Here is a 10400-nt window from a genome sequence, read left to right on the forward strand (position 1 = left end):
ATTCATCACTATGTCAATCCATGTCTGTGCAATTCCCAGCTTGGCCATAATAGCCCTCAAATATGGCCATTCCAAACGATCATATGCTTTCATCATATCCAGCTTGAGAGCACATGTGCTATTAGTCTTTGCTCTAGACCGCTTCATAAAATGTAGACACTCATATGCACATATGATATTGTCTGTAATTAGCCTTCCCGGGACGAACGCTGATTGTTCCTCAGAGATGATGTCAGGGAGTATTTGCTTTAGTCTGTTCACCACCACCTTTGAAGCAATCTTGTATAGGACATTGCACAAGCTTATTGGACGAAACTGAGATAGCAGAGTTGGGTTCATTACCTTTGGTATTAGCACCAAAACAGTATCATTAATACTCTCCGCACTTTCCTCCCCTCTAACAATTCTGAGGACCGCTCTCGTGATCTCCTCTCTGCATATGGGCCAGTGTCTCTGGTAAAAATGAGCCGGGAACCCATCCGGTCCTGGTGACTTCGTTGGAAACATTTGGAAAAGAGCCATCTTTACCTCTTCGTTCGTGTACGGAGCACAAAGAGTCTCATTCATACCTGTCGTCACCTTAACAGGGACATGCGCCATAACTTCCTGTAGCCCAATGACTCCTTCTGATGTGTACAAAGTTTGGTAAAAGTCCTTAACCATCTCTCTTAGCTCTCCTGGATCATCGATGAGCACTCCCAATGAACATGCCAAAGCCTTAACCATATTATTTTTGCGTCGGATACTGGCTCGAAGATGAAAAAACCGTGTGTTCTTATCTCCCGCAGCAAGCCACTCGATCCTGGACCTTTGTCGCCACATCAACTCCTCCCGGTGGTACAGCTCCACCAGTTTGTCATTAATTTTTATTTCCACATGTGAAGGTCCAGTCCGCGATGGGTCTCCACGCAAGCGGTCCAACTCTACCTTTAATGCTCGTATTTCCTTCCGCACGCTGCCAAAAGTATCCCGGTTCCATCTTGACAGATCTGTAGCTAGGCCAGCCAGTTTGCGTCTAATCTCCGCGACGGTGTGTCCCGAATGTTTGGAGCTCCATTTTTCCATGATGGTTTCCTGCCAATTCTCGTGAGTTTCCCACATGGTCTCATACCGAAAATCTTTTCGTCCCGGAGGCGTATTACTGTCGTTTATCTCCAAGAAAATAGGGCAATGGTCCGATGTTGCAGCTGTTAGATGGGACAAGCTTGCTAGTGGAAACTGGGCACTCCACTCCGCCGACCCCAGGGCCCTATCCAATCTGACACGGGTAAAAGTGCCGCCGGCCACTCTCTTCTCGAAAGTCCAGAAGCGGCCTCTATACCCCAAATCCATCAACATGCACACGTCAATAGTGTCTCGAAAACCCTGAATCTGGGCGTTGCTGCGTTGTCCCACCCCTTCGTGTTCATCCGGATGTAGGACCTCATTAAAATCACCGATGCAAAGCCATGGCAGGGCGCTTAGGCTACTAATATTTTTCAGCACTGTCCACGTTTGGTGTCTCATATGAGTTTGCGCTTCCCCGTACACACAAGTAAGACGCCACGGATCTTTTCCGGGTTCTTGGATCGAGCAATCAATATGGTAAACAGAGTAACCCAAAATCTCCATTTTTATTGAGTTGTTTCAAAAAATACCAATGCCTCCACTCCTCCCTTGGCTATCTATAGCGAAACTATTGTTATAACCCAAAGTTACAGCAAGTGCTTCTACCCTACCTCTTTCAATCTGTGTTTCTACAATACAGAGAATAGGGGCTCAATCCGGACGACTCCGCAGCGGTCTGAGCCCGTGGGCTCAGATAGCATCCGTCTCACGCAGGCCCGGCCCAGCAGCGAGCAGAGCCCAGAAGGCCTCGCCGCCGTCGCCCCGTCCCGGACAACCACCTCTGCACATCGGTCGCCGGCCGCGGGGAGACGCCAGCGCTGTACGAGCCGGGCAGCCACACGCGGATCCAGCGCGGGTTCGGAGTCGCCCTCGCCTCCGCCCGCGAACCAGCTCCGACGCCTCAACCTCGGCTCCTCGTCGCAGCTCGCCGTCTTCCACGCCAAGGTCGACGAGATCTCGCTCCTCGCCGTCAGCACCGCCACAGTCCACAGGCGTCAGCCCCGTAAGCGATCTCCCTCCTTCCCCGTCTCCTCTTGATTCTTGGTTAACTTGGGTTGGATGGATCCGTCTGGTGTACTAGCGTCTGTACTTTTGCCTCTGATGGAATTAGTGCTTCTGTACGATTTCTCGATCTGGTTGTAGCTAGAGGGAGTAACATTGGTGCTCAATTGTTGCTGGATTCATGATCCTGTTCTAGTGGGCAGCACATAAAATTGTTTCTGTGTTAGATTTACAATCAAGACATGTATTGAATTTCTGCTAGATAGCTACAGCGTATAGTTTCTTTATGTATAATCCAATGTAATTATGTACTGTACGGGTGGTATATATCTAATTAATTAGCTCGGAACTTAATCAAAAATATTTCCTAGAAACTGTATTGTACATGTTCCAGTAACACAAGTCAGAGTCTCTGTTCAGCCAGTAGGCAAAATATGAAGATATAATAGATGCTGCTACAGTTTACCTGACGGCCTACTGCCTGCTCTAGGAAATCAGGACGTAAACTGGCCGTGCTAGTTCTCATTCGCTCTTTTGATTAATGGCAGACGAGCGCTATATTTTTAGATGAAGCACATATTCAAGATCATCGCGGTGCTGGCGGCAATCTCCGCCGTCTGGGTTGCGCTCCTTGAAACCTCGACAGTCCCTCGCAGTTTTACTTGGTTGGTGAGTGACATTAAAAATTTTCACTCCTAATGTCATGAAGACATGCTCCTTTTAATTATGATGTTTGCTTGTGGCTTTTGTTGTTGTAGCTTCCCATCTACTTGGTAGTGGCGCTTGGATGCTATGGCCTTTTTATGGTTGGATATGGGCTCATGTTCTTCCCAACCTGCCCTCAAGAAGTGGTATTACTACAGCAGGTAGCTGACGTAGTCCTAGCAGCCTAATTTTCCTTTTTGTCTGCAGTCTTATTTCCATTTTGAAAGCTAGTAGTCTCTAGAACTTGCATCCTTTGTTATTTCCTGTTTTAGTTCCACACCTGTGCATTGTCTATTATCTTTTCTCTTGGTTTTCTGCTGGCATAACGAGATTCAAGGTATTATGCAGAAAGGAAACAAGGCAAACTCTGAAAACTTCATAAGTTTATTTGTACCTTATGTGTATCATTGTATGAATTTTCATAATGGTCACTACAAAGAAAACCAAGCCACCTGATCTTGAAACTTTGAAGTTTTCTGTACATCACATGTTTTTTCTTCCCATTTATAATTCTTTGAGCTCGACCAACTATGCAGGATATCATGGAGGCAAAGGATTTCCTATCAAAAAGAGGTGTTGATGTGAGCTCTGATTGAGGTCAATACCAATGATTTATGTTTCGTGACCAGTTTGAAGCTTCCTGGATACTGGATAGAAAAAATTATGACATTTCACTGTGTCTAGATATTTGTTACTAATGCAGTCTTTGTGAGTGGCGTGTTACAGTTCTACATTTTGTTAGTTCAGTGGATGGTTTGTCAGGATATTAGTTATGTCAGGAAAACAGTGTGAGAATAGCTAAATAGCTAATTAATGGTTTGTTAACAAGTCCATCAATGTTCAGACATGTTTGCTATTTAACAATCTGGTTTTCATCACTGGATGTGTATCAATTTTTTCTGTGCAGTATCATCTTTGGTGATGCTTCGAATTGCGAGCTACTTTGATGGTTCAGTCCCAGCATGCGGAATTTGCTGTCCAGTTCAGATATCCTTCATTTGCTAAATCTGGAATGACTTCTTGAGTTTTTCAAATTTGACAAAGTTCTCAACTCATGATTAGCAAAAGATCACAAAACCTTTACCAATACCATTATTGCTCCATGTTTACATAACAATTGTAGAATGAACCAGTATACACCCTGTGCAGTGAACCTGTGAAAACTCATAATCCTATTTTATACATGTTCAGTCACATGCCAAGTTGGCAGCAGACGGTCACCTGCTACCTTGAGGTAGCTGCTTCCGACGGGGACTTGTTTGAGTCTGGTCCATCATCTTCTCCAGCACCAGGAACTCGCTCTGCCATGCGGTTCTCTGTCGCTGCCTCCTCGTCAGTTGCGCCTGCGACCTGTGCAGTGTCCTCGGCAGCCTCCCTGGAGCCCCTGCTTGCAATAGTTCTAGTGGTCAGTTGTGAGCTTGTGACACTGTCAGGGTAGATGCAGGTAGTAGCTATCATGAATGTTTACGGGGGGGGGGGGCATCAGCTGAAGAAAACAGTACTTGTATGAGTAGATGATGAGACCAATTGCAGTGCCAGCAAAAGCAACAAAGTACATCCAATCGACCTGCAGATGCCCAATTTTTTTGCTCCCATCAGTTCAGTTAGGGCCTTGTTTGAAACGCGTGAATTCCACAGTAAACAAATCAATTTTAAGAAGGAATCTGAAAAAAAAAATCCCCTGTCCCAAGATAGAATTGGGTGTGCACAAACCTTCTCATGGTAAGCAAAGATACGGATTAGAACGGCCCACATGTCGGAGGTCAGAAGTGATAGGTTCAGCATGGTTGCGCCACATATCTGAAACAAATCAAATATGAACTGAACTCTAGCAAAAATATTTCAGGACAGTCATGAATTTGACCACAAGAGAATAGTGATCTACCTTCAGGATAATAGGCACTGTGGAGTAGAACAGGAACATTGCTAGTGCAAATCCAATAAAAGGGAGCACCTGAAAGGATACAGAAGGTCAGTGTCACAACTATAATTTTGATTACATATTATCGGCGTGGTGAATCTCTAATAGCATGCTGCAATGCCTTGAAATTTGCTGGCATCCACTGGAAGTTTGGATATAGCAAAGTTTTCAGTTGGATGACAGATGCTTAACATTCAACCTCTGATAAGATTTGGAAGGTTTTGTATGGCCCAACAACATTCCAACAAGTTCATACTTCATTTTCTCTGTGCTCTACTATTAGTTAGAATCTAAAGTTCAGACAAAGAAACAATAATTGTCCCTAAAAAAGAAATCCTGTAATTGTCTATGACTGTGGTTGGTTCAGTTTGATGACCCCAAATTGGAATGACTAAAGCTCAGGAGACTCACTGCGCTGGCATTCCATTCCGTCGATCTAAGTTCTTCCCGCTCAAGTATGCTTCTGTTGTAATGTCAAGGGTGTAGCATTCCAATTTCCAAAATGCATATTAGGTAACAGAAAGTTCAACAAAACGGTAAGGTTTATAGCCTAAAACTTTCCGGTTTCACTACTTCCTTGGTCCTCAGTCCTCACATCAATATATGTAGTTCGATGTGTCTTGACTGCCAACAAAATACAGTTTCTTCTCTTATCTGTCAAATTAAGTTGAAGCGCCACCGAAGAAAGTACAGTTCATGATTGCAATAAGCCAAAGGATACATCTGTATGCCACTTATAATTGCTCCAAAAACACCTAGCATCGCCATCACCTCAATCCTGCTGCTTTTCTTGACAATATACTCCTGAAATGTTGTAGAAACCAAACCTTCAATGTATTTTCCACCCATGTACATACACTTGGGCTGACAGATGACGTTTTGTTGATACCTCGGTGACATTGCTGACGGCGTAAAGCGTGGCCCCGGCGATGACAAGCATATCACCTTTCAAGGGGCTGGGTCCTTCTGCAGGACATTCCAAGATCATGTAATGTTAGAACTATTTACATGAGTTGGAGCTGTAAGCTACCAGCGGCGTAATCCCCTCAATTGTGATAGTTGTGTGAGGACTGAAGACTCCCATATGATATTATTGTTCTTACTTGATTTTCGTTCAGAGGCGTGCACATCGGAGAAGACCACCAGCACGACGCCAGCCACACAGATCCCGACGCCGAACAGCTTCCTCAGCCCGTACTTCGTCTTGAGGAAGATCCAGGTGAGGAAGAGGACGCAGGGGATCGCCCAGCAGTCCAGGAGCATCACGCTCGTCAGGGACGTGTACTGGTAAGCCTTCACGACTTTTATGAATGAACAGTTAAAAAGCAAAGCCAATTTCAGCGCCTTGATTACCCATTGTGATGAAAAACTAGATGAACTGAGATATCATTGATTTCAGTAACGGTAGCTGCGTTGGTCGTACCGATGTAGTTAGCCTCCACGTCGACGATGCTGAGGATCAAGTAGTAGTACCATTTCACCTGCAGAAAACAGAATGTGGAAGAAAACGTTCGTTTTCAGGGATTTTGCTGATAGGAACATTCACGATTTTTTGCGTCGTTGCGTCTCGCCGCATGGACAACTTGGTGATGAAGGAACAGCATGAACAACTTGTGAAGAGCAGCAGAATCAGAATATGCATAGCTATCCCTGTCCTGGGCAACAGGGGGGATAAGATGCACTAAACGCGCATCGCACACGCAGAAAATCAGGAAAAATCCAGTTGGGTTTTTGGAGATTTCATTTTACTAGAGCATAAGAACTGGGTATAGCAAATTATGGCTGTTATTCACTTGTCAGGATTAAAATCTGAACCAAGTTAGCATCGAAGCATCTCTTTTGGACAGTAAAAGGCGGCACCATACGTACCGTCAGAAGTTGCCGTTTGTAAATCATAATTCCTCCGTAGACAAGCGCGAGGAGGATGTAGTTCAGCAGGGACTGCGACGTCGGCGCATTGACGCCTGAAAAAGCAGGCATGATCATAACACTGCAAGCCTCCACTCGCAGTTTAACCATCTTCCATTTTTGCTCACAGAGGGTAGCAGAGAACAGAAGCAAACGAGAATAAGCGATAAGCCAAATAAATGCTCGTGTTGCACTACAATTTTTCCTTTTTGGCCTAAACACATGAGAACTGGAACCAATAATTTTTCCTTTTGTTCAGAGTTTCTTTCAGAGTGGTGTGCTAGAATTCAGTACTCCCTCCGTTCACTTTTGTAAAACGTTTTATGCTTTTAAGACAACACCTAAAACAGTTCAATTTCAGCTGTCTTAAACGTCTTACAAAAGTGAACAGAGGGAGTAGATGTTGTCACGAAATTATGAATGGTGACAGAGGCAATTCCCTGTCAAGCTAGGTCCTAACTAATGTCAAATACCAAGATAATCCATAAGTAGACCAGGCAAAATGGCATTGCGGAGTAGACGGCGGAGTAGCCGTCCGGCAACGCGCACGTACCTCGGCGGGCGAGCTCGGAGGAGGAGAAGCCGGTGGAGGTGATAAGCAGCGAGACGAACTGCCCGAGCGCGAGCCCCACGAGCACCTCCCGCCGGAGCCACCTCGGCGCCGGCAGCGCCATTGCCGGCTAGCTAGCTGGTTGCTGGGTGCCTGCCCTGCTCTCGTCTTCTTCGCCAACGTCGCCGTCCGCCCACTCGTGTCGTATAGCAGGCTGATGGCTTAAACAACAAAGCTGCTTGCTAATGTATGTACACGGGCGACTTGGTTAGCGTCTCTGTCTCGTGGGCCCTATGCGCTGCCTGTGGCACAAAGCCGCCGGTTTTTTTGGTTTTGTTCCCACGGAAATGCAGCTCTTTCCAGCAGAGTTCGTGCAAAATCATCTACTCCCTCCGCTCCCAAATATTTGTATTTCTAGAGATTTCAATAAATAACTAGTAGATATGAAGTAAAATGAGTGAATCTATATTTTAAAATATGTCTATATACATCTGTATTTGGCAGTTCATTTGAAATATTTGAAAAGATAAATATTTAAAAACAGAGGAAGTACTAGTTAGTGTAAAAAAGGCTTTTATATTATGAGACGAAGGAGTAGTATGTAGTAGTAATTCTCTTGAAAATTTGCATATATTTTAAATTCTCTTGAAAAGAGTAGTATATATATAGTGCTATTCATCATCCAGGGTGCAGAATAAGTTTTCTTCACCCGAGGTAATCTTACGATCATTTCATAATTAAATTACGTGTGGAATTCAAATAGTTACATTCTTATTGATTCACTACGTAAAATTTGACATAAGAAAATAAAAATATAGGTCATAAAACAAGAAAATTTGCAGTTTATGTGTATTTTAGACTATGTTTTTACGTTTGTAATTTTACATAACATAAAATATTTTTTAACGGCGATTATATATTTTCTTACGGTCCTTTTTTGCGTCGGAAATAAGACAAAACTTACGGAACGTAAAATTACGGTGCATTGATGGTAAAATAAAGGGGGTGAAGAATAACAATTCCTCACCCAGGGTGACGAATAGCGCGATTCATCACCCAGGATGCAGAATAAGTTTTCTTCACCCGAGGTAATCTTACGATCATTTCATAATTAAATTACGTGTGGAATTCAAATAGTTATATTCTTATTGATTCACTACGTAAAATTTGACATAAGAAAATAAAAATATAGGTCATAAAACAAGAAAATTTGCAGTTTATGTGTATTTTAGACTATATTTTTACGCTTGTAATTTTACATAACACAAAATATATTTTAACGGCGATTATATATTTTCTTATGGTTCTTTTTTGCGTCGAAAATAAGACAAAACTTACGGAATGTAAAAGTACGGTGCATTGATGGTAAAATAAAGGGGGTGAAGAATAACAATTCCTCATCCAGGATGACGAATAGCGCGATCTTAGTGTTACTATTCATCACCCAGGGTGCAGAATAAGTTTTCTTCATCCGAGGTAATCTTACGATATATATATATATATATATATATATATATATATATATATATATATATATATATATATATATATTTCATACGACTAAATTTCAGTAGTACAACATTTTTTTTGCAGATCATCTTGCGGTCACAAAAAGTGATATAGTTGAGGAGGGCATAGAAGAATACACGAAGTAAATTATATTTTCTCACAAAAACTAGCAGGTGCATGTCGTCAGGCTTTGTTTCAGGATTTTTTGGAACTTGAAAAATATGTTTTTCCAAATTTCCTAATCTAACTAAAGAGTGCAAGCTAGCCCAGGAGCACAAAATTCACTCTCTGATGGCTAAACAACAAAGCTGCTTGTGCTAGCTAAGAGCATCTCCAGCCGCGCTCCCAACAAACCATCCTCAGACAAATTTTTAGCGCCGACAGGCGAAAATCGGCCCAGTCGCGTCTCCAGGACTTAGTTTTTTGCTGGGTTGGGCCGAAATAACAGCCGGCGCATCCAAGCCGAACCCGGCGCGCTGGGGGCGCTTGGGGGCGCCGGCACAAGCGAAAAGGGGCGTGGGGCCTCTCTGTCGGCGAGAGGAGAGCCTTTTCCCGCTGTTTCTTCCCGCTTCCTCCCCGGCTTCCCTCTCATTTTCTCCATTCCTCCCGCCAATCTCCCTCCTTCTCCCCTCGCCGGCAACCATGCCGCCGAAGAAATACGTGATCCCCCACGCCGTGACGGTTGCGACCGCCGCCGCCCAGCCGAAACAAAGGAAGCTGAGGGCGCCGCCGTCCAAGCCGTCGGGCATGTCCAACGCCGACTGGAGGGCGGAAGTCCAGCGTCGGGAGGCCGTCACCACCGACCGGCGGAACAGGGCCAACGCCAAGAAGGCCAGGGACAACACGACGCTCGCGGCTGCGGCTGCGGTCGAACAAGCCGAGGCGGCTCGCGTGGGGATGATGAATCCTCCCGGGGGGCATGCCCAGTACGCGCCCTGGAGCCAGCAAAGCGTCGGTTTTTCCGTCGGCTTCTCGTCGTCGTCGTAACCCCGGGGATGCACGCCGTCGCTGGGCTACGCCGACGGGGACGCACACGGTGGGTTCAACCCAACATCACCTTCCCCCATGATCACCCGGCCCAGCGCACGCCCTCGCCCACCTTCGCCGGCGTGCAGTACTCTCCATACAACTACTTGTTGGGGAACGTAGCAGAATTTTAAAATTTTCTACGCATCACCAAGATCAATCTATGGAGTCATCTAGCAACGAGGGAGAGGGGAGTGTATCTACATACCCTTGTAGATCGCGAGCGGAAGCGTTCAAGAGAACGAGGTTGATGGAGTCGTACTCGTCACCGATGACCGAGCGCCGAACGGACGACACCTCCGCGTTCAACACACGTACGGTTAGGGAAGACGTCTCCTCCTTCTTGATCCAGCAAGGGGAAGGAGAGGTTGATGGAGATCCAGCAGCACGACGGCGTGGTGGTGGAAGCAGCGGTGATCTCGGTAGGGCTTCGCCAAGCTCCAACGAGAGAGAGAGAGGTGTTACGTGGGGAGAGGGAGACGCCAGAGACTTGGTGCGGCTGCCCTCCCTCCCCCCCACTATATATAGGACCCCTAGAGGGGTGCCGGCCCTAGGAGATGGGATCTCCAAGGGGGGGGCAAGGGGGACTTGCCCCCCAAGCCAAGTGGAGCGCTCCCCACCCCTAGGGTTTCCAACCCTAGGCGCAGGGGGAGGCCCATGGGGGGCGCACCA

General features: G+C 45.6%; 2 protein-coding genes across 2 annotated transcripts; one reads left to right on the top strand and one right to left on the bottom strand.

Moving 5' to 3' along the window:
* The first annotated feature begins 1785 nt into the window (after nt 1–1785).
* On the top strand, nt 1786–3692 carry LOC123104380 (dolichol-phosphate mannose synthase subunit 3). The gene is made up of 4 exons (XM_044526215.1): nt 1786–2110; nt 2658–2778; nt 2868–2975; nt 3351–3692. Exons 2-4 carry the CDS (start codon nt 2677–2679, stop codon nt 3408–3410), a joined length of 270 nt encoding a protein of 89 aa, XP_044382150.1. The 5' UTR covers nt 1786–2110; nt 2658–2676; the 3' UTR covers nt 3411–3692.
* A 144-nt stretch (nt 3693–3836) lies between these two features.
* On the bottom strand, nt 3837–7406 carry LOC123104379 (solute carrier family 35 member F1). Its single transcript, XM_044526214.1, has 11 exons — nt 7197–7406; nt 6605–6699; nt 6159–6216; nt 5839–6036; nt 5625–5701; nt 5457–5539; nt 5147–5198; nt 4700–4768; nt 4528–4614; nt 4317–4381; nt 3837–4198 (listed from the first exon to the last, which is right to left on the bottom strand). Exons 1-11 carry the CDS (start codon nt 7315–7317, stop codon nt 4039–4041), a joined length of 1065 nt encoding a protein of 354 aa, XP_044382149.1. The 5' UTR covers nt 7318–7406; the 3' UTR covers nt 3837–4038.
* Nucleotides 7407–10400: the final 2994 nt, after the last annotated feature.

Source organism: Triticum aestivum, chromosome 5A, assembly GCF_018294505.1.
Source record: "Triticum aestivum cultivar Chinese Spring chromosome 5A, IWGSC CS RefSeq v2.1, whole genome shotgun sequence".
Lineage (NCBI taxonomy): Eukaryota > Viridiplantae > Streptophyta > Magnoliopsida > Poales > Poaceae > Triticum > Triticum aestivum.

Coding starts and splice junctions, on each gene's coding strand:
- LOC123104379 (XM_044526214.1), bottom strand. CDS start 7,317: ATGGCGCTGCCGGCGCCGAGGTGGCTCCGGCGGGAGGTGCTCGTGGGG. Junction 5,540..5,624: donor CCGTCAGCAATGTCACCGAG/GTATCAACAAAA, acceptor ACAACATTTCAG/GAGTATATTGTCAAGAAAAG. Junction 4,382..4,527: donor TCTTTGCTTACCATGAGAAG/GTTTGTGCACAC, acceptor GGGCATCTGCAG/GTCGATTGGATGTACTTTGT.
- LOC123104380 (XM_044526215.1), top strand. CDS start 2,677: ATGAAGCACATATTCAAGATCATCGCGGTGCTGGCGGCAATCTCCGCC. Junction 2,779..2,867: donor CTCGCAGTTTTACTTGGTTG/GTGAGTGACATT, acceptor TTGTTGTTGTAG/CTTCCCATCTACTTGGTAGT. Junction 2,976..3,350: donor AAGTGGTATTACTACAGCAG/GTAGCTGACGTA, acceptor CCAACTATGCAG/GATATCATGGAGGCAAAGGA.